The sequence below is a fragment of the Macrobrachium rosenbergii genome, chromosome 5 (genome assembly GCF_040412425.1).
Source record: "Macrobrachium rosenbergii isolate ZJJX-2024 chromosome 5, ASM4041242v1, whole genome shotgun sequence".
Taxonomy (NCBI): Eukaryota; Metazoa; Arthropoda; class Malacostraca; order Decapoda; family Palaemonidae; genus Macrobrachium; species Macrobrachium rosenbergii.
The window spans coordinates 15,844,202-15,869,201 of record NC_089745.1 but is presented as its reverse complement, the minus strand read 5'-3'; the positions used below and the strand labels follow the sequence as shown (position 1 = coordinate 15,869,201).

The window sequence follows — 25,000 nt, the reverse complement described above, 5'->3', positions numbered from 1 at the left end:
GAATACGACTCCAGGCGTTGCGTCATTCTCTCTCTCTCTCTCTCTCTCTCTCTCTCTCTCTCTCTCTCTGAGTTTTTCCGAAACCATTCAGGCCCTCCCTTGCATTTCTCCAGGCAACGTAGCCTGGAGAGTGAAAGGCACAAAGACGTGACTTTTAAATGCATCGCAAAAAAGAGAAGAAAGAAGTGGGAGGAGAGATAGAAACAGAGAGAGAGATAGGGAAACAAATAATCAGCGACACAGAGAAACGCTGTGAAAGGGAGAGGCAACGACAGAAAGAGACAAATATTCACTGACATATATTGGAAAGTGGACAAAGACGGAAACAGAAATTCTTTAAACTCAATTCATACGAATCTAAAATACTAGTATTTTAGAAATTCAACTTTGACCTACCGCTATTTGTATTGTTACACCAGTGTGCGCGTTTGTATGTAATAACACATGATTGTAGGTTTGCATGTATATCTATGAAACTAAATTATTCTTTCCAAGCAAGGAGTTTTAGGCTTTAGGTGTAATAACAATATGAACTGTATCAGTAGCGAAATAATCTAGTGCAGAGTGCTATATTATATTACAAATAAAATTTATAATATATGAAAAATATTATATACAAAATGCATACTGAATTTTATATCAAATAACACAATAATGATAATAAATTTGTATTCTGATAGGTTTCTGAGTACACAGAATGCTATTAATAAGGATACGCAGATTGGTTTCTGCGTAAACCGAAGGATACAGTATTCATAACGATAAGTGGACCGGTTTCGTTATTTCTCAGGAAAAGCGTATTAAAAGTTATTTCTGGCCGTGTTAATTGTGTTGTCGTGGACTCGGGCACCGACTTGGGGCGGAGCCTGTCTCCACGCAAACTTTAGATGCCACTTAAGGGCGCAGGAGGAGGCAATAGAGCAGAGAATTGCCCCTTTTTTGGAGACTGGTGGTCTATTTCCTCCTCTCTTTCTCTGCAGCACCTTTTTTCTGCTTCTGCTGCTTCTTCTTCTTCTTCTTCTTCTTCTTTCCTTAGTTCTGAGACAGGGTGATATATACATATATATATATATATATATATATATATATATATATATATATATATATATATATATATATATATATATATATATATATATGGTATATTTATATACATACATACATACAGTACTACACACATAGTACAGTATATATATATATATATATATATATATATATCACACATATATATATATATATATATATATATATATATATATATATATATGATAAATCACCATTCTAAAAAGACTTCAAACACTCAAGAAGCTCCATAAACAAAAATAAATTAAAACTGAACAAATTCAGAGGACCACCAAATCTTAGATAATTCAGGAGCCTGTTCAATTTCAGACGTCGGAGTTATATCTTTCCATTTTTGCATCCTTCTTTCCATTACTTTCTCCAGGTCTGGACTGCGTAAGGTATTTGGTAGTCCATCATCTCACTGGTCTCCATTCTGAATAAAAATATATATACATTTTCCCTGGCGGGCGAGTGCCACCCAGGGAATGAGGCTCCGCGAATCAAAGGCCATTAATTTTGATGCAAAACTGCAACTCTTCTGAAAAGCTTGTGCAAAAATAGCGTAAAATAGCGTCGACTTCGAGGAAATAAAGATGAATACAGCAGCATGATGCTGGAGAGAGAGAGAGAGAGAGAGAGAGAGAGAGAGAGAATTATATTAATAGACTTTTACACAAAGTTATATCACGTTCACACACATATGTATATATATATATATATAATATTAATGTTCGAGTTATGTGCCACATTTCCTTGGTTAAAATCCTGCCATGCACTTCCATGGAATACTAAATAATGTTATGCCCCTGTTATCCTGAGTCACTTGGCACATAAGTTAAAAAATAATTATTCAGTTCATCCGTTCGTTTGGAACCTTATCTTCATCCATTTATATAAATGACACTGAAAACAGCCAATCATTCACACTTCCCTCACCTTAATTACCCACCTTACATTCTCAGCAGCCATTTCCTCAGTCATTATTCGGTTCATAATAATCTTTCTCACTCTTGTATCATGTAGATATTCCTTTCCTCCATCTTGACAACCTGTAAAACTCCAAAGTACCCAGCCCATCGACATTGGGCTGAATATTCTTGAGGCAGCTTCTCTAGATTAACAACATATACATATATATGTGTATGTATATATACATATACATATATATGTGTATGTATATATATATATATATATATATATATATATATATATATATATATATATATATGTATATATAGATAGTGAACTCCCAGCCTATTCGCGGTTTCGGATTTTCGGCTTCACCTATCCACGGATTCCTCTGTGAAACATATGTACACATTATTCGCGGAAAATTCGCCTATTCACGGTATTGTTCTTAGACAAATATTCACGAATTCTGTATTTTCATAACATTTTCGTGACTAAATGCACTTTTTGTGATAAAACTATTAAAATGTTCAGGTAAAAGCATTTTTAGAGGGTTTTTTGGTGTTTTGAACAATCAAAATAGGCAGTTATACTGTAAGTATTTTTTGAGGGTTTTAAGTATTCATGGATTTGTGCTATTTGTGGGGATAGTGATACGCATCCCCGCGAATACTGGGGTCGACTGTGTATATGTGTGAATATATATATATATATATATATATATATATATATATATATATATATATATATATATATATATATATATATATATATATATATATATATATATATATATATATATATATATATATATATATATATATATATATATATTGTCAGGACAAAAGCTGTCTCAAGAGTATTCAGTCTCATGTCGATGGGCTGGGTATTTTGGAGATTTACATGTTGTCCAGATAGAGGAAAGGCACATCTACATGATGCAAGAATGAGAAAGATTATTATGAACCGAACAATGACTGAGGAAATGGCTGCTGAGAATGTAAGGTGGGTAACTGAGGTGAGGGAAGTGTGAATGAGTGGCTGTTTTCAATGTCATTTATATAAATGGATGAAGAAAAGGTTCTAAAAGAACGGATGAACTGAATAATTATTTTTTAACATGTGTGCCAAGTGACTCAGGATAACAGGGGCATAATATTATTTAGTATTCCATGGAAGTGCATGGCAGGATTTCAACCAAGAAAATATGGCAGACAGCTCGAAGATTCATAAGGAAAGAGCAGTACTGGGGAGAGGGAACCTGGATCAAGTTTTCATCATCAAAACTGTGTGAGAACTTTGAGAGTATAAATAAAAAAGCTGCATATGGCATACATGGACCTATGATAAACTCATAATTAAATCGATAGAGAGAGATTGTGGATGGCGTTGCCGATATGTGGCAAAAAGGGGACTTTGTCGAGCATGACTCAAAATTTCTTTAATGAAATTGAACTGTGTGTTAGAATGCCTTGATGGGGGAGTGACTGGGTTTGGGTAAAACTTTGTCTGATGTCTGTCTTTATGAATGGACTGATGGGAGAGATATGAGAAGGCATATTAGATGCAGTTGCAAAGCTGTGGAATAAGAAGACAAGTGAGTGGAGTGTGAAGTAGCTGATGTTTGCAGACGGAACACTGTTGATTGGGGATAGTGGAGAAAAACTTCACTAAATAGTGAAACAGTTTGAAAGTAACTATCAAAGCAAAACCCTGAAATGTTATGAAGGAATGGAGGCGAGCATTACGATACAATGAATGCCTGTATGTTAAATATGAATGGTGAAAGACTTTAAGACCAAATTTAATGGACAATGTTGAGAAGAAAGAAGAGAAGTGTCAAGAAAAGTAACAGGGCTGTAGGCAAAAGATCTGAGAGAGAAGAGGAGTGTATTTGGTGCCCAAAGTTGCTTGTATGGATGAAAGGCTTGCTGAGAGCACTCTCTTTTATGGAAATGAAGTACGGACGCTGAATGCGACCGAAAGGACAAAAATTGAGCTACTGAGATGAAGTTTGCATAGAACATAGTAATAAGGAGGATTAAAAATGAAAAGTTCGAGGAAACATATTTGTTAGAAAGGTTGTCCCAGGAGAAATGAGGGGTCAGTGTTTAAAGAATTTATGATAATTTAATCATAACATTTTTTTCCTGGATGCTTTCCTCTACGTGTTTGTGTAGAAACTATCTATCGGTATACCTGTCTATCTTAATAGGTAGGCAGATTTCATTTTCCAGATATGCTGAGATTTTTTCCAAGCTAAATATAACTTTAAATTCGTCTGCATAGTTTAAAACTTATCTATGTTTATAATTAGTATGCACACCAAGCTTAATCCTGGTATATTAAAACAAACTAAATAGTTTATGAAACAATAAACTTCGAATAATCAGGAAGTACGCTTTCTCTGCCTCTTCTAATCCACATAAGCATTTCCTGTTACAAAGCTGAACAAAACTGTCTCAAACAATTTGAACAGTTCAAAACGGGTCTCTATTAACTTTCATCGTAAAGAAAAGTTTCATCGGGATGCCCCCAACATCAACGAAGGAACTAATGAAACTACATACTTGAAATATAGCCAAGAGTTACAAGGGGCTCCTTCTCTTAACCTACTTACGCATTTCCCTAAACGCATTTCGGGGACACTTATGAGACCTGAACATCCCAATGCAATATCCTAGATAAGAGAAGGCGGGGAAATAAGCTTTTATTTATTTACGCATTCTTTTCAGTCAAATATGCGTTTATTATCTCCCAAGGAGTGGGAGCTGGGAAGGAGAAGAGAGGAGAGACGCCTTTGATATTTTTCTCTAAAGTTATGACTTTTTGAAAATGCTAAGGTCAGCTGGGCCGGAAATTAAATGCGCATAACACGTCCAGGCCCGAACAAAGAAGAAAGAAAGAAGGCGGGTTATGAGAGCTGGGGGAAAACGGAAGTGAATAGAGAGTTCGTAGGCTTTTTAGAATAATGGACTGACTTGAACTCTGTGGCAAGACAGCCGCCCTTTCCTTGCTTTGACTATTGTTTGTGAGAGGTGTTTGACCCCAAGAATGTGTGACGTCATCACTCTCTTAGCTTCGTTGCGTTACTTATCACTCTGTGGGATCTGAAGGGCTCCATTTTGTCCATACCAATATTTGTTTTATTTTTGGAGTATCAAAATTTCAGACACCTAAATTGAGTTTTTTTTTCTGCCGAGAATTAAAAAAAATAATATTCATTCTGATGATGTAAGTGAAAAGTCTCATCTTAAGAGAAGAGGAAGTTTAATTTTCCTTAAGAAAATTTCCAGTGGGCAAACTGGAAACTTTGAAGGTATGCCATTTCGATATGAGAGGATCACCATTTTCCAGTGGAAATGTGGAAATACGTAGCTTGACGGGTTTCACATATTTCTTGTAGATCATATGAAATAGATATTTAGATTGTTCTTGGGAAGTTTCGGAGGTCAATAACGTATGAAAAGGTATTTTACTGTAGATTTATTTTCTCGTATAAATGTTTATTGAGCATATAATTGGTAACATTCGTAAACAACTGCCGAATATAAGCCTCAAAAGAACAATATCATGATAGAATTATTATTATTATTATTATCGGCGTAAACGGACCGAGGACCGTTACGTACCTTACTGAAGAGAGAGAGAGAGAGAGAGAGAGAGAGAGAGAGAGAGAAAACAATGGCACGTGAGGCCGTGTTCCGGCATGGACGACGGCAATTCTCTACGCAGAAAAGTCTACCAGTGGGTTATCGATGTTACCCACATGAAAAAATATATACGAGTCACGGCGTTTTATTTTCATTACTAAAAGGCCATTCACATGCAGAGCAAGGTACATAAAATATAATATGCATATGTGACAAGCAATAAAGGAAAAGCCAAGAATAGTAAAATCAATAAGAAAACTAAACAACACAGACCTGCATTTCGTATGAATGCATCTCGAGTATAAAATTGGTAGCGTTTGTAAGCAGCTGCAGAATGTAGTCTTAAGAAGCACAATCTCATACTGAGCAAGATCCATAAAATATATGCATATGCGATGGCCAATAAAGGGAAAGCCAAGGAGAGTCAATTCAACAAGCAAAATGAATAATACTAATCTAAATTTCGTATGAATGCATATTGAGTATATAAATGGTAACGTTTGCAAACAACTGCAGAAGGTAAGCTTAGATCCACAAAATATGATATCAGTACGTGACAAGCAATAAAGGCAAAGCCAAGAAAAGTAAAATCAACAAGCAAAAAACCAATATTAACTAACAAAAATCGACTCTGAATCACAAACACGAAAACCGACCATCTCGGAACCACCAGAAGGCAAGAGCGAGGTGGTCTTCTCCTCTCCTCTCCTCTCGCACGCATTCGCGAAGAAGATTCTCGTCAGGATTTCGCAATGTGGGGAAAATAGAAAAAAAAAAAACTCCTTTCTGAAGTCTTCAGTGACCTCTGACATTTTCAAGACATTTTTCGTCTCTCAAAAGTCCTCTCTTGCATCATTATTTCTCTGTTTTGTACACACGTGTGTACACAGATAGACTGTGTATGTATATACATACATATATATATATATATATATATACGTATATATATATATATATATATATAGAATGATATAAAAACATGTACACACATATACAGTATATATATATATATGTGTAAATGACAGAATATATAAAAACACTCACACATACATATATATAATATATATTATATATATGTATCTGTATATATGTATATATATGTATACATATATTATATACACATACTGTATATGTGTATATATACTGTATATGTGTATATATACTGTATATATATATATATATATATATATATATATATATATATATATATATATATATATATATATCCAAGTTACTTTTAAGTATATGTTATCCTCATATGTCAATATATTAATCTACAACACTTCACTATACATTTCCGCATCGATGCACACATGCACTCACAAACCAGCGGCCGGAAAACGTACATTACCGTCCACAATCTATGCAAGGGAAGCCAAACCATAAAGTAATAAAAACAAGTTCCCAGAAAGCAGATTCGGGTATCATAAATGTAAATTGTGTTTTCTTCAGAAGGGGAGGAAGTTCGTCTCTCCAAGGACTTGTGGATCTGAAGATGGGATTACATGGGGAATGATATGGTGTGGCAATACGTTTCTTCGCTCAAGGCGTCTTCGCAGGAGAGTAAATGGCTCTCTCTCTCTCTCTCTCTCTCTCTCTCTCTCTCTCTCTCTCTCTCTCTCTGTAACTATGTCTGTCTTTCTGTTTCTCTTTTCTGATCTATGTGAAAACTATCGAACAAACCTCGCTTAGAGCTGAAAGATTTCTTTCAAGAACTATAAGTTCTCTCTCTCTCTCTCTCTTTATTTTGATCCCAAAAAAGTCTGCATCTGATGAATGACTAGAACTGACAGACTTCGATCACGGAATAAAGGCTTTCGCTGTTCCCATTCTCTCTCTCTCTCTCTCTCTCTCTCTCTCTCTCTCTCTCTCTCTCCCTCTCCCCTTTACTTTGATTTGTTAAAAATATTTCTTTTGTGGAACATGTTTTGTTCTTCCTGTTTCTTATACACACATATACACACGCTCTTACCCACTTGTATGTGCGCACACACACACACACACACACACACACACACACACACACACACATATATATATATATATATATGTATATATATATATATATATATATATATATATATATATATATATATATATATATATATATATATATATATATATATATATAGCACGCAGTAAAAGACATGTGCCCATTAGTATGTGCGGCCGTGTGTGTGCGTTTTTGCACGTGTTTAAGAGAGAGAGAGAGAGAGAGAGAGAGAGAGAGAGAGAGAGAGAGAGAGAGAGAGAGAGAGAGAATAACGAACCGAAATAAATGTGGAGACACTAGTCTTCGAATTCTCAGCCAAAGGGGCCCTCCCAGAAATGAATATATCTTATCAGCAGAGCCCCAACATCTGATGACGATGTTTGTCCCGGCGCAGAAATTCACTTGAGGAATATTTCTATTTGATATCGTTCCTTTCACTTACGTGGACTGGGCGAGTGACACTTTACATTAATTAACAACGGACTTGTTCACGAACACATGCATACACACACATATGCACAGTTATCTGTGACAACAAGCAAGAACCAACATGCATGAAGTGTTATATGCTGAGACATTTGGAGTGACATAAAGCAAGTATCTATACACGAATGTGCATCCATTATGATATGTATATGTATCGCATTTCTAATTATATCCTTACGCTATAATGCAAGCATGATTAATTGTCTTATTAACAAACATACAAAGTTACATTACAAAAATACAGGTACATACAGGAAATGCGCATTTAAACGCTCGTTAATACAAACATACATAAATACATTGATCTATGCATGCACATAGGCTCACGACATATCATCGACTGTGACCGGATACAAACATGCAAACACTCACTCGTGTGCAAACATGAAGTTTGTTATAAAAACGTAGTTCCTTGCTGCTGGGGAGTGTTCAGCGTATGTATATACTGTACACACACACACACACACACACACATATACACATATATATATATATATATATATATATATATATATATATATATATATGTGTGTGTGTGTGTGTGTGTGTGTGTGTGTGTTTGTGTGTGTGTTTACATATATTCATACATACACACATATATGTATAAATATAATTATTAGCTGAGAATCAAATACACTTGTGTAAGCAAACAAGTCAAAAAATATTTCAGTTCATTGAACATACCGTACAATTGGTTAAGAAAGCAATAAACATATGATGGTCAAAACTGTTTTTTACGAAAAAGTTTTCAATGTGTGTCTCAGCATGATACAATTCCCATTTCATGTCATTGTCAATATACAGCATCCTGTTTCTGGATTTGGTTTCCATTGAAATCATGACTTTCCCTGACGGCAGACATCTTACTGTGATGATCTATTTCTGTGTTTCGTCTGCAAGGTATGAACAATTCAACTTTGGCAGATCCATCACTATTTTCAATGGCATCTTCTTTCACAGAGAAGTATCTCTGAATCCATGCATTCTTGTCTCCATGATCAACGTCAGAGAAGCGGTTCCTGAATGTTTCAGATCTCTTCTTTTTTTATTTCCTTTACCTCCTCTTACTTCTTCCTAATGAACACCATATTCTTTGGAAGCTTGAATTTCAAGTCAATGGCCCCTTTGGTGGGTTTGTTGCATATGAACAGGGTTCATCTTCTGAATATTATAATAATAATAATAATAATAACAATAATAATAATAATAATAATAATAATAATAATAATAATAATAATAATAATAATAGCAAACGGGGGTATACAGTTGTCAAGTCGGTTATTCAGCAGTGTTTTGGGTGGTCCTAATAGGTTGGTGACGAAATCTGCCCTGGAGGCGTTGGGACCTCCTGGGCCTAATCGCTACTCGAATTTGGGAGTGGCTATAATAATAATAATAATAATAATAATAATAATAATATAGTAATATTAATAATAATAATAATAATAATTGTTTATTGATATCATTGCTGAAAGGGCATCCTTTTCCTTTCTCAGCCACGAGATTTACACTAGCAAAAAAAAAAAAAAATTTCATGGTAAGCTATTTTTAAAAGGAGCACTTCAACCTCCATCTTCTCATATCGATTTACCTTTTTTCAATTTTTCTCTATCAAGGAAAGCAGTTATTTCTTTTCCCGGCTCAAGCACACGGTGGAGGACCTCACCACGAGATGGATATTTCAATTCTGAATGGAAAAGGAGCGCAGTTCAGTTGGCTCCACTTTCTTTAAAGAACCCAGCTAAAACTCTTGGTGATCAAAGCACTTCCTGTTAAGGGGTTAACCCCTTAAATACTTCAATCATGAACAGCATTTTTTCACACTTGCTCGGGCTGAGAAAACGGCTGTGCATCTAAAGCAGCAAGAGCCGTTAAAATCTAATAAACCAAACTCGCCAAATATTCCACGGAACGTAGAATATCCACGCACAGATTAAATGTGCGTCTTTAGGTAGTGCAGGCTTCACATGGCGAGTGTGGAAGAAAACATCTTATTTGCGTAATTATGAAAATGAATCATTGATATTAATGATTTTTTTTGACTCCCAAATTGACAAAATTACCTCTCTAGAGGAAGTGACCTCCAGGTTAACAGCCACCAGCGTGCGTGTATATAACGGTTTGTGGTGATGAATTTTTTTGTACAAAAGGTATCCATGATACACGATCTGAAGTGAGAGTGTGACAGGAATGATTATCTTTTCTTATGTAATTGTATATATATATATATATATATATATATATATATATATATATATATATATATATAATCAAAGCTACAAACGTCCTTTAATATCAATTCACTCTACCTCGGAAGAAATATATTTTCATATATGTTACCGAAGGAATTTTAAGTTGATAATAAGTCCACCGTGGGATCAGACCAGCGACGGACGAGGAATCAGGACTACAATTAGTCCTGTTGGTGTGTCGCTTTTACTTATATCAACTTAAAATATATATATGAAAATATATTTCTTATGAATATTACGTTTGTAGCTTTTCTGATTGTATATGAATCACGGTGATATATAGTCATATATATATATATATATATATATATATATATATATATATATATATATATATGGTGTGTGTGTACAGTATATATGTATATAAATACATACATACATACATATACTGTATACATATAAACAGACAGATATATAGTTAGATAAATATCATTCCTCAACATTAACCGGTTTAATTATCTACTTAGTGGTTATTAACATATATATATATATATATATGTATATATATATATACATATATATATATATATATATATATATATATGTATATATATATGAGAGAGAGAGAGAGAGAGAGAGATGCGCTGTATATGTATGTGTACATAAATATCATACACTGTGCGTACATATCTATACGTAAGAAAAGGCACGGCAATATACATACTTTGCAATTAAGATACAAACACTTACTTTTAAACTAATGCCTTCACGCATTTTCTACACTTATGCTACTTGGATATAATGATACTCTTCACATCTAACCAGCTATTTTAGCTAACAAAAAATATCTATTTTGTGCATTATGCGCAAGTGTTACAGTAGGCAAGTAATCATAACTGGTTATGTGTAACAGCTGCAAATCTGGTCAAGACATTTTTTTTATCCCAATGGTACTAAAACTATTCCTCCGCTGGTCTTCTCCCAAAAATATAATATTTCATTAATTTTCGTTTTTCTTTTTATTGCTTTTATAGCAGCCATGTTGTTCATTTAACTGATATCAGCATCAATGACTCAGCTGTCATGGTGCCAGATATATCAAAATCATTCATTCTCAGCTTTGGACTGCTTCCTCTCTTGAACTTATCTGGAGATACATGTTACTAAAGTGTCTGTTTTTCTGACAACTGAAAGTCATTCAGTTTATGGGAGAGTCTGAATTACATGCAGTCAGTTTTAGATGAATACGAAGTAGGTATCGTTTGCAAGTTAATGAAAGTCCTTCCAGGTTAATGATGATGTGAGTTTGAACGCTCAAGCTTCAAACCATAAGTACATAATTTTAACCTGAATGCCTTCAGCTAAAAGATCAGCAATTCCGATATAGTCGGAGACCTAGCCCTTAAGATTAGCAACACAGATTTCACGAAAAACAACACTGAGCTGAACAATAGCCTAAAGCTAGAACTTGGCAAGAGGAGCAAATGGTGGCAATCTCGAGGTAATGTAAAAAAAACCCAAAGCTGGAAGTCGATAGACATGAACTAAAGGTTATCAGGCCAGAGCTAAAGTTTAACTACCTTGAACCGAAAGTGATAACATTTTCATAGGTTGCAAGGCGGCAACTTTTAATTAAAAGAACACTATCATGTAGGAAATCAATTAAAGAGGGTACTGCATTTCAGTTTGTTTACGAAAACGTTCTTAGGTACTACAAGAATACCTCATATCAAAACCTGAACTGTCTTTATGTGACCCAGAATTTCTTTCCCGACACATTTTTCAGAAGCTTACTGTAACAAACAATACCTCCTAACCTCAACCTTAAGTATCATCACGTACCCCTAAAAATGCTCCTCACCAAAGAGATTTTTCTGCTACAGCATTCATTATCATAACGTTCATCCAGTATATCTTCCAACCACAGCCCTCGTTATTTTGCTGTATTCGAGATATAGCTCCCTTCCCAAACTTTCGTTATATCGAAGTGTCTCTTATATACCTTCGTTGCATTAAAGCTTCACTGTACCCCAGAATTACTTCCCAACCAATACAATCTCGGTAAGCTAAATAGCACATTACATGTAACAGGAAACTTTCAGTGTCATACCACACCATATCGTGCAGCATCAGTTGTTCATATCAACAGATTTCTTCTTTTGACAAAAGACATTTTATTAGATTCTTCATGATACCAAACTTTCAGTCTGTCACCTTGAGATACCAGACGTTCAGCATGTCTCATTGTGACACCAAATCTTCAGAGCCACTTTTTGACAATAAGCTTTCAGTATGGCTCTTTAGCCCACCAAACCAATACTTTAATACTTTCCTCCCTCACGTAACACCAACCCTTCACGATGTAAGCAAGGAGGCACTCAGATAAAGACCTGAAGAGTCTGGGAAGGTCTGTGCATATGCAAACGCCTCTCAATTTAGCCATTTTCTCAGCCCCAACAACACCAGTTCTCCATTTCCCTCACCTCCCCAGCCAACACACGGCCTCCCACCTCATCTCCTTGGCATCCTCCATCAATACCCTTCACCTCAAGCAACTCAATTTTCGTGCCAGGCGAGGGAGGGCATTAAAGACGCATCGATCTTATCGAGAATGAAGAAGAAGAAGAAGAAGGCACAATAACCTAGTCGGTTGAGGGAATGAGGTCTACGTGGGACGCAACGCCAAGTTAGAAAAGGGAAGATTGCATTACTCAAATATTACTGAACTGGAGTCGTATGGAGGTTCGGGGCAAAGGGAATTTTTGACTGGATATTGTAGGAGGTGGCATTCAGTCGTGTTTACTTTTTGGGAAAACGACGACCTCGAATCGAAAGAGAAAGACTGTAATATTCCAATGTTACTGGATAGGAACTGTTGAGTATGGGGCATGGGACAATGTTGACTGGTAATTACTGGTAACCTTAATGAATGTTCGTCTTTTAAGAAAACGAGATTTAAATGAATGGACATACTACATTATTATTATTATTATTATTATTATTATTATTATTATTATTAAAGTAGTTTAACCAGACCACTGAGCTGAGTTTCAGCTCTCATAGGGCTGGCCGGACATACTACAATACACGTATGTTATGAAACAGAGCCATATGAAGTAAAGGACACTTAAAACATAGATTTAATGCAAAATGTGGGTACTTTAACTGGGTACTGCTGGCAGTGCCAGTTACCGATCTTCAGACTGCAGTGTAATGGAATATACGTATCTTCATCGCACTTAACTACCTTTGAAACTGAAGAGAGAGAGAGAGAGAGAGAGAGAGAGAGAGAGAGAGAGAGAGAGAGAGAGAGAGAGAGAGAGAGAATGTATGCATAAACACTTCTCGTATCTTTAAAGATGTTGGCACTGTCGTTCTGCATAACTTTGGAGAGAAAGTCAATGCAAGTATCTCCCTTTAAGACAGATAATGTGTACACTGCCATCGAGATTCTTTAGAGAGAGAGAGAGAGAGAGAGAGAGAGAGAGAGAGAGAGAGAGAGAGAGAGAGACTAGATTAATCCTGAATTCCTGTTGTCAAGTGAGGAAGAAATAAAGTTTGAAATGCCTGCATAATTAGAAGAGTTAGGAACTGAAGACAAACACGACCGAGGAAGAGAAAAGTTGAAATAAAAAGTTTTTGAGTGTGAAAGATTTCTCTCTAATTCAGCATCGTCCTTTTATCAAATCCCAAGTTCCCTGCGGTTGCTCACTTGGCGGTGGTAGGACAATATTCGCTTTGTGAGACGGTTGTACACACACACACACAAATATATATATGTACATAAATATATAAATATACATATATATATATATATATATATATATATATATATATATATATATATATAATGTATATGTACATATATGAAATATTTATATATATGTATGTACTGTATATGTATATACATACATACATACATATATATATATGTATATGTATATACGTATATACATATATAAATATATATATATAGATAGACAGAAAGATAGATAGATAGATGGGGTTCTCCAATACTTCTCTATAGCATGGATTCCTACGTTATTGCCCCCGAATCCTGACCACACAGGAAGGATTTGAGTTTAGGAGACAAGAAATCATAAGGTGTCAGGCTGAGTGGGTAAAAGGGCACCAAGCAATCATCACAAAGCCTCAGGTAGCATCTTCAGTTACAGTCACCTGCTGTGTATGGAGGCGTGGGATTTGCCTAAGAGCATTCTTAGCTTTACGCTTGTGGTTCGTATCCATGAGGTTTCTTTAACTGTCGTAATTCTGATGCGTAACACTTTCCCATAAATGGACTGGCCTTTTGCATATGGAGAACAGTTCAAAAATTCCAAAGCATGGACGCCATCACCTTGCTGCGGAACTAAAACTGTTTGGATTATTCGGGAGGTAGAGAACCATGGTGTTTCCTCTGAATGCACTGAATTTTTGGTTCAATCCAGATAAGGCGAATCTGTTTCATCATGGATTACTCATCTCTTTTCTAATTATCTGGGTCAGCTTAAAAAGAGTCAGAGGTATCCTGGAAGTTAGTCAAAATGAGTGCTCAACGAGCCAGCACTGATGCCTTGGGTCATGCGTCTGTCATCCAGAGCAATGGATGAATGGCATCTATTTGTGCATAGGTGAACAGAATGCAGAATTTAGGCCAGGCCAAAGGCCGGGCGCTGGGACCTAGGAGGTCATTCAGCGCTGAAACGGAAATTGAGAGGAGAACGGTCTGAAAGGTGTAGCGGGAGGACAACCTCGCAGTTGCACTATGAAGCTATTGTTAGGAGAGGGTGGATAGTAAGATGGAAGAAAGAGAAAATGCATCGAGGCACAGGAAAAGGAATAAAAGGGGTTGCAGTTAGGGGCCGAAGGAACGCTGCAAAGAACCTTAGGTAATGCCTACAGTGCATCTCGGGTGAGTACACTGAAGGCACTGGCCCCTACGAAGATTTGTGCATTGGTGGTTCTAGGCAATCCTCTTGAATTAAGCAGTCCACGTTTTAGTGGTGTGATATAAAAGAAAAAGGAACTTTCTGAATGACAATCCTCAGTGTTTGGGAAATACTTGTTAGGCAAAATGTTACTTATCTACTAAAAATTCGTTATTTTTGAACACCTAATAAAAATAAAAATAAATTGGAATGGCCGTTAGTGGGGTATATTATATCATTTCGCAGAGCAAGTTTGTGTATGTATATACGCACGAATATATACAACCACAAATGCAAACACACACACACACACGTATATATACATACATACATATATATACATATATATATATATATATATATATATATATATATATATATATATATATATATATATATATATATATATATATATATATATATATATATATGTATGTATAACTGAAACACGAAAATATGGAATGATGAATATATAAATAAAGATAAAATACGGAAACGGAAACACTGGAGTGCTATAGGGCCTTTCGATATAGCAGACAATAAAGGATATATCGAAATCGCAGCACTATTCCGTTTCCTTGTGATTTTATCTTTATATATATATATATAATCTTTGGATTTTGCAAGTGTACCGAAAACCAGGTAAAAGAAAATAAAAACAATCAGTACCGAAAAATAACTACTATATAAATTACTCTTCCCGCCAATGATAATCCTGCAGCACATGAAGGTAAATGTTAAAATGTACTGTAAGCAGAGGGGGGGGGGAAGTTCCACATTTCACACATTAGAAGTTCAGTGACCAATAAACCCGTAATAATAATAATAATAATAATAATAATAATAATAATAATAATAATAATAATAATAACAGTGAAGAAATCCACAGTGGTGTAACTGTAAATATATATTAAAAATACATACAAAGGGAGAGCTTTTGAGAACCTGCTCAAGCCTCCTCAATAGATTGAGAAGGAAAATCGAGTGCTTTTGTATATATTTTCAATATATATTTACACCTACACCCCTGTGGATTATTTCACCATTCTAGTGACTCATGCGATTAAAAGATTTTTTTATGAATAATAATAATAATAATAATAATAATAATAATAATAATAATAATAATTTACTTGCAAACTTTTAATGAATTTTCACCTCCAGGAACTGATTCATTAATAATAATAATAATAATAATAATAATAATAATAATAATAATAATAATAATAATTTACTTACAATGAATTTCAGCTTTAGTAACTGATTCATTAATAATAATAATAATAATAATAATAATAATAATAATAATAATAATAATAATAATAATAATAATTTATTTGCAGTAAATTTTCATTAATAATAAATGATTTAATAATAATAATAATAATAATAATAATAATAATTTACTTACAATGAATTTTCAGCTTTAGTAACTGATTAATCATCTTATTTAACAATACTTCATTTGAATTTACTGAAAAAAAAACTGAACACGGTTATTTGATATTCTGCTGTGGTGTTGATGAAAGTGGCCTGGTACTGTCGTGTTCACTGGGCGAAAACATTTAATATCTAACATGAAAAAAGTGTACGGCGTTTTAGATTTTTGCTTAATTGTGACAACGGTATATCTCAATAACCAATAATAATAATAATAATAATAATAATAATAATAATAATAATAATAATAATAATAATAATAATATGATGGTAGGAGACGCTCTTTTAAATATGTAACATTGAAAGTGATAGCTGCATCCAATTTATCTATACCTTTCTGGTTTATATTACCTTGAAAAATCGATTAGCAGAAAGATAGAGAGCTCTATATAAATGGAATGCTTCTGATGCAGCTATCACTTTCAATAACAATAATAATAATAATAATAATAATATACTCAAATTTTATGCCATCATTCAGAAAGCTAACTTCTATTTATTTAATAATAATCATCTAGGTTTCCTTTGTTATTCGACATACTTAAAAATGAGGAAAATTTTGCCATTATATCACTGTATGTATAAGTTCATATATGTTATATATATATATATATATATATATATTTATATATATATATATATATATATATATATATATATATATATATATACTATATATAATATATAAATATATATATTATATATTATATATATATGTATATATATATATATATATATATATATATATATATATATATATATATATATATATATATATTGAATTATTGTATTTCAATGTAATGACCTCATTTCAGTGGCTCACATGCTAACTCCCTCCATTCTTTCCAGAAGCTGAAGGAGAAGATCAAATTTGGCGTGACCCCGCATGACCCCCGATACTACGATACTGTAGAGCCGGTAGAGGGTCCGCCGGACACGGAAGCGAGGTTCCGACCTTACCTCCCGCCTAATTTGGCAGCATTAGGGGCGGTAACGGGCATCGAGTCTCAGCCTCAATATCCGAGTGACGTGAACCAGTACCAGGACGAAGATGCCCAATACCCATCAAACCAGTATGTGCAGGACCAATACCCTGACCAGTTCCCCTTCAGGGATCCAGGGTATCCAGAAGTGGGACGTCCTGAGGTTCCATTCTACGGGAACCCAAGGCTTGAAGAACTCGAGAGGCTGCAGGAGATGCGGGGCATTGTCCCTGATGGGCGCCAAGAGCCCCTACCGCAACCCATGATGCCCATGGGATTCAGGGAGGAGCAGGAGGGGGAAGAGGAAGACAGGGACGAATCCAAGCGAATGAGGGTCCCAGGGGAAGACGGGGGCGGAGAGCTGGGGGGCGGCTCCCCTTCACATTCCGCGACAGGAGCCGGAGAGGGCGAGAAGAATAAGAAGGCAGCTGTTAAAGGTACTGTGCAATATAAACGGACTGGATATACTCATTCATAAAATGAAAAGGGTTCCGGTCCTTTCCTCCCCTTTCTACTGCGTTACACTTTCTCTTCCCGTTATGGCCTTTCAATTTCTCTCCTTTGAAGAGTCCTTGTTTTCAATGATTTTTTTGTTATTTCATTTTTTTCTTATCCTTGACCTTGACCTACCACAATCCCACCTCTCTTCTTTGAGGTCTCTCCCTTTGCAATTAACTCTATTTCATTCAGAGTCTTTCATCTCCCCTCCATAAACCAAAACTACCATTACCTAACCTTTTCCCCATTGAGGCGTCTTCACCTTTAAATTCTACCCTACTTGACCTACTCTCCTGTTTGAGTTCTCTTTCCTACTTCCGTTGACAAACAAATAACAAAAATTTAACGTTATAAGATACTCTGGAGAACCTCATAATTTTTCCGTACGAACAATGTAGAAGAAAACTTCTCACAAGAGCACATGTTGGAATTAATGATTTTTCTATGAAGAAGAATTTAACATGCAAGAACAATCTTTCCATAAGTGTATATCCTGTAAGTTTGTGTGTATATATATATATGTATGTATATATATGAATATGTATGTGGTGTATATATATATATATATATATATATATATATATATATATATATATATATATATATATATATATATATATATATATATATAGAAATAATGAACACGTGAGAACGTCTTTCACAGAAATAAATTTCCGACTCACATCGGAACCGAACCTCGGTCTTTCATATGAGACGCCAGGGCGTTAGCAATTCACCCACACAAGTCATAATAGAAGTTGGAACCTACTTTCTCCGTACCTGGGGTTTTTCCTGGAAAGGTTACCTCCTAACATATCAGCCAATTTTACACAATTTCCAGATTTCATTCGACTTACCCCTTCACCGTGAATATGATAGAAATACTGAACACACGTGATAGTGTACCACAGAAATAAATTTCAGACTCACAACGGGACCGAACCCCAATCTTCCAAATGAGAGGCCTGGGAGTTAGCAGTTCACTCACACAGGTGCAACAAGAAGTGAACCTAAGTACTCAGTGCCTGAGGTTTTTCCCGATGTGAGTTAGAAATTTATTTCTGTGCAATACGTGCTCATGTGTTCATTATTTCCATCATATCTCACGGTGAAAAGGGGTAATTTCGAATGAAGTGGTAGCGACTGACTTGCTGATGAGTCGGGAAATTGGGAAAAACTCGCTGGTATGTCGGGCTTCAGAAGCCTGCCCGGGAAAAACCTTCAGGTACAGAGTACTTAGGTTCTAACTTCTTTTATGACTTGTGTGGATGATTTGCTAACGGCTCGGCTTCTCATTTGAAAGACCGGAGTTTGGTCCCGAAGTGAGTTAGATAAATGCATATATATATATATATATATATATATATATATATATATATATATATATATATATATATATATATATACATATACATACATACATATATATATATACATACAGATATATAAAATTATATACTTGGGTGGAAGTTATTCCCAAGGTATAGGAACCCGATATAGAGCGATGTTTATGACTTAATGTTTGTGTGTTTGAGAACTGTTGATCACATACACACGTGACGTTTATATTTATATATTACAAATTAAGCCACAAATGTCACCTAATAACGGATTCCCTATACCTTGGGAAGAACTAATACCCAAAGGGAATTATAGTGCCTGGTGAAGGCGCTTACCAACTATAACTCCCCTTGAGTGGAAGTTATTGCAGCTTAATATTTGTGTGACTTTTTTATATTAAATATTAAGCCACAATTATCGTATAATAACGGATTCCTTATGCCTTGGAAAGAACAAACACTCAAAGGGAACTGTAATTATAATTAAGTGCTTTGGGGGGAAGCACTTGTTAATTATAATTCCCATTAAAGCACTTGTTAATTATAATTCCCAAATTATAGGGAACTCGACATCAAACGATATTTGTGGCTTAATATTCGGTATCTTTGTATAGAGACATAGTCATCACACAAATAAACTCAAAATCAAAATCGCGTTCCGTATAAAAATGAAGTCAAATTCCTGATTCTTACACTACATTTAACATTTTTTTTTTTTTTGCACAAAACAGTTGTTTGAAAATACCCCAACCTTCTTATTTAGTTCTAAGTCATTTACGCTTAATATCTATGTCTTGAAATAATAATAATAATAATAATAATAATAATAATAATAATAATAATTCGGCCCCTATTTGCAAACCCTTTTCATTCCTTTACTGTATCTCCGTTCATATTCTCTATATTCCAGCTTACTTTCCACCCTCTTCTAACAAGTGTTTCAACATTATTTCCAGCGCTGAATGACCTCATAGGTTCCATCGCTTGGCCTTTAGCCTAAATTTTATATTTCCGTTGCAATTCCAATGTACGAAATGCATAGAATTAACACTGCCGTCAGTGCACCTCACGCAGTCCACTGTAGGTATTTAGGCATTAGCTTAAGATTCTTTGCAGCGTCCCTTCGGCCCCTAGCTGCAACCCCTTTCATTCCTTTTACTGTAACTCCATTCATATTCTCTTTCTTCCATCTTACTTTCCAATCTCTCCTAACAATTGTTTCATAGTACAGCTGAGAGGTTTTCCTCCTTTTACACCTTTAAAACCGTATTCTCACTTACCCTTTCAACCCTGAATGACCTCATAGGTTCCACAGCTCGCCCTTGACCTAAATTTTATCTTTCAGTCCATTCTAAAACTGTTATGCAGGTTACAGGAGTAACTGGCATTAAGGAGAGCATATTTTTAAAAAATCCATCTTGCTGTTTTGGTCATTAACAATTCAATGCCTGACCATATATTCTGTCCCCACAAAGCACCGTATAATCAGCTTTTCCCGGCAGAACCGATCAATCACTTCCCCTAGTTGATTGAATCTCAGGATGACTTCATGTTTTGTAATTTGTGAGACAAAGCCATTGTGCGAATATCATCCTCACTGTAAACGGAACTGACTCAGGGCATGTTTCAAATCCGCTGGTGTACGTCTCAGTGAACAAGATGTTGGTCCAAACCTTTGATTTGAGTTGAATATAGTGTTTAGGCCAAAGGCCATGTACTGGGACCTGTGAGGTCATTCACCGTTGGAAAGGAAACTGAGAGTAGGTAGGTCTGAAAGGTGTAACAGGAGGAAAACCTCGCAGTTGCACTATGCAATATTTGTTAAGAGAGGGTGGATAGCGAGATGGAAAAAAGATAATATGAATGGAAGTACAGTAAGAGTAATGAAAGAGGTTACAGCTTGGGGCCGAAGGGACACTGCAAAGAACCTTTAGTAATGCCTACAGTACACTGCATGAGGTGCACTGACGGCACTAACCCCCTACGGGGTTCAAACCTTTTGGACCCACTAGTTTACCACACTTTAAAAGCCTTCCTCGGAACATTCTAAATATCCTTCACAAATAATTTCAGCCTGGGACAGTACCAACACTTCTTTAACTATGCACTGTACCTGTAAACACAAATTATATCAATGAACAAATATGAATCAATACCATGATAAGTTCTGAAACATGTGACCTAATTTGCCCTCAGGAAATCACATTTATTTGACACTAAAGTGTTTTGACATTTAAAACATACCACGCAGGCAGAGAGAGAGAGAGAGAGAGAGAGAGAGAGAGAGAGAGAGAGAGAGAGAGAGAGAGAGAGAGAGAGGGAGATTTGCATTTGTACAAAATTCTAATAACTTCATGTTCAGACTTATTGTTCTGCATGCGGCGTATGTGGAGATTATTTGTTATACTACGTATAGATAAAAAATGAACCTTTTTCTATACATATAAGAAAAACCTTGTATGCGGCAGGATGAAACAATACTTTGGATATGATAAAAACGATGAAAATACGATTCCCTGTACAGATATCTTCGTGTTGAGGTTATAGAGAGAAAAAATTATTCACGTGTAAAGGAAAATATTCCGCACATAGTGCACTCAAAAGAAAGGGTCTTTCTGTGCACGATATCATGTTCTAGTAAAAAAAAAAAAAAATTACGTGGTATAATTACAGAACAGCTTTTCCTCTTGTTCGCATTAGACATTCATGTTTAGGCTGGAGCGAAAAATACTTAGAAAATAAGATATATTTTTGCAAGGCAAAGATGTTTTTACGTTTTTGTAATTTGTAAAGATTCTAGGAACAAGCTTTCTCTTTCTATTTTCTTACTCGGAATTGGTTTAAGCGATTTCATTATAGTTATTACTGTACTCGGTGTTGATAGAGAAGAAATTCTTTACACGGAATGTGGAGAAAAATATTAAAAATAGTTGTGTTTTGCTCATAGTATATGTAGGCGATTTTACATATTATTTGCGAAATAAGCAGAGCAAAAAGATTTTTCTTTCGTATAGGATTCTACAAATGAGAAAGCTTCTGAAAGAAGTGGTGTCAAAAGACTGGAAAAGAGATTGAAATGGTCTGTACGTGTAAAAGAGAGGCGAGAGGAACCGCTAGTAAAAAAGAAAGAAAGAAGAAGAAAATCGCGGAGAAAGAGCACAGATGATGACTTAGACCAGATGGGAATTCCAACAAAACGTCTGCAATACACATGAAAGAGAAAACTTATTCGACTTGAGATAGCTCATCTAGTTTCACCTAGGCTTAACACTGTGATGGTCCGAGTTCAAGACTAGGTCAAGGCTTCGTACATTTCACTGACTACACTAGCTTAGTCTCCCTGTGAAGCTAGGGATGAGGTTTCGGTGGGCACCACCGGTCCACCTGCCGAGGGGGAACTTGGGTGCTGATCATATGTTTGCATGTCAAGTATTCTAGGACAGTCGTGAAACCACACAGTGACTTGTCCTTTGCCTCTGTTGCGCATGAGCAAAGCGACCTTCAAATCTTTTACCTCGTTGAAGGAAATCTGATGTTAAAACGTTAATGTTAGGAATGACGATGAATATGTAAGAATTAAAAAAAATCCCTCTTAATATATTCATTACAGCTGCCACGATCTTCTTAATCAGCATGAAATTCTTTCGTGAAATGTTACTACATCTGTTATCAGGCTTATCATTCAGATATGTTGGTGAATGGTTTATATAAGCAAATGTCAAGGACTTATTCCCAGAAATACAATTTAATTACAACTCAAAATTACTGTTTTGTTAAAACACTTACATTGAACATCGGGCAAAAATTCTTTTCCTTATATACTTTTCTTTAAATAATAATAAAAAAAAATAATAATAATAATAATAACAATATCAATAATAATAATAATAATAATAATAATAATAATAATAATAATAATAGTAACGCATATTATTTATGTTTCTGAAAAGAATTGGGACATAATTACAAAATATCATGTTTCCTAAGCTAAATGAATGATCAAATGGAAGCATGGTACGATTTATGCTAATCGTAAAATACTTGGCATTACTCTGGTTCACCCCGATGCTCTATAGACTATGCCGCATACTGCTCCGTCCCAAATCTTTGCTAATTCTTGGAACCACTTCATTTTGTATACTAGGTCCAACAACCATGTCTACGAGTACAGACTCAAAACAATAAGGGTTCATAACTCTGCCCTTCGGAACACCAAACGTGATAGAAATGAATGAATCCTGAAATTTAGGCTGTAAAGCTAAACCCTGGGGAACACTCAGCTATTCAGTGCTGACGCCAGTGACAGGTAATACTTAGAGAAGTTGGACAGCAAGATGAAAGGAAATTGAAATGGAGGTAAAATAAATAAGGCCTAGGAAGTGGGTGCAGCTGGAGGTCGAAGGGACACTACAAACTCGCTTTAGCAATGCCTACAGTGCTCCACGTGAAGTGCACTGACGGCATTATTTCTTATGGGGTCAAAGTAATAGGTCAAGGCACGTTATAAACGCAATAAAAAACACGTTAGAAAGAAAAAAAAAACTCTCATTTGTGATGTTTGGTACCAAAAAAACAAGACATTTGAGAAACCCATTATTTTGACATCTTAATATTCTCATGTTTTCGGGAACTGAAAAATAAAAAAATAAATAAAATTAATAAAAAATATATATATTAAAAATTCATAGGAGTGAAAACATTGATGACGAAATGTTAGACAATAAAAACTATTGTTCAGAAACTCCTCAGCACGGAGAAAAGTTTAGATGACAAAGAATCTCTCTCTTTCTTTCTCTCTCTCTCTCTCTCAACAGACCACACCACTTTAAATAAATCTCTTATTACGTTAATAAGGCCAGATTTGGCACTGCGTGTAAATGACACATGGCTTCACTACTAATGAGACATTTCGTTAATGATGCTTTATATGAGATGGCGTTAAGGCCAGATTAAATCGACTCTGCATTTGATCCGAATCTGATCCTTATGGCAATTGTATATATATATTTATATATATATATATATATATATATATATATATATATATATATATATATATATATATATATATATATATATATATATATATATATACATATATATATACATATATATATATATATATATATATATAAATATATATATATATATAAACAACATATATATATACACACATATATATATACGTATATATATATTTATATATAAAAGGGAAAATGGATTATTTATGTAACGGATGAGGATTGCCTTTAATAAGAAAGAATTATGAAACTAATTAGATATTGTCATATGTATTTATAAATATTCATGCTCATATACAAACATACACACACACACATATATATATATATTATACAATAATCACAAATAAACTATTACGTAATAAAAATGAGACTACAACAGAAGAACTGACAAAGTTACAATCAAAGACCTGATAGAAACTGCTTGCGAACACCAAATATAATTACTTCTCAAATTGCTGTAAACAGATAGAGCAGTTATTTAAGGTGACT

At 34.8% G+C, this 25,000-nt stretch overlaps 1 protein-coding gene and 1 long non-coding RNA gene across 4 annotated transcripts in view; one reads left to right on the top strand and one right to left on the bottom strand.

Moving 5' to 3' along the window:
- The window catches only part of LOC136838528 (uncharacterized), a 595,187-nt gene that overhangs the window by 173,598 nt on the left and 396,589 nt on the right, over nt 1-25,000 (bottom strand). The gene's annotated exons all lie outside the window — the stretch shown is intronic.
- The window catches only part of LOC136838527 (protein cab-1), a 353,168-nt gene that overhangs the window by 146,047 nt on the left and 182,121 nt on the right, over nt 1-25,000 (top strand). The window contains exon 3 of one of the 2 annotated variants that reach the window (XM_067103617.1): nt 17,516-18,086. In XM_067103617.1, the coding sequence (XP_066959718.1) occupies nt 17,516-18,086 (571 nt within the window). The remainder of the gene's footprint in view (nt 1-17,515; nt 18,087-25,000) is intronic. The other variant, XM_067103618.1, reaches the window with a different exon arrangement.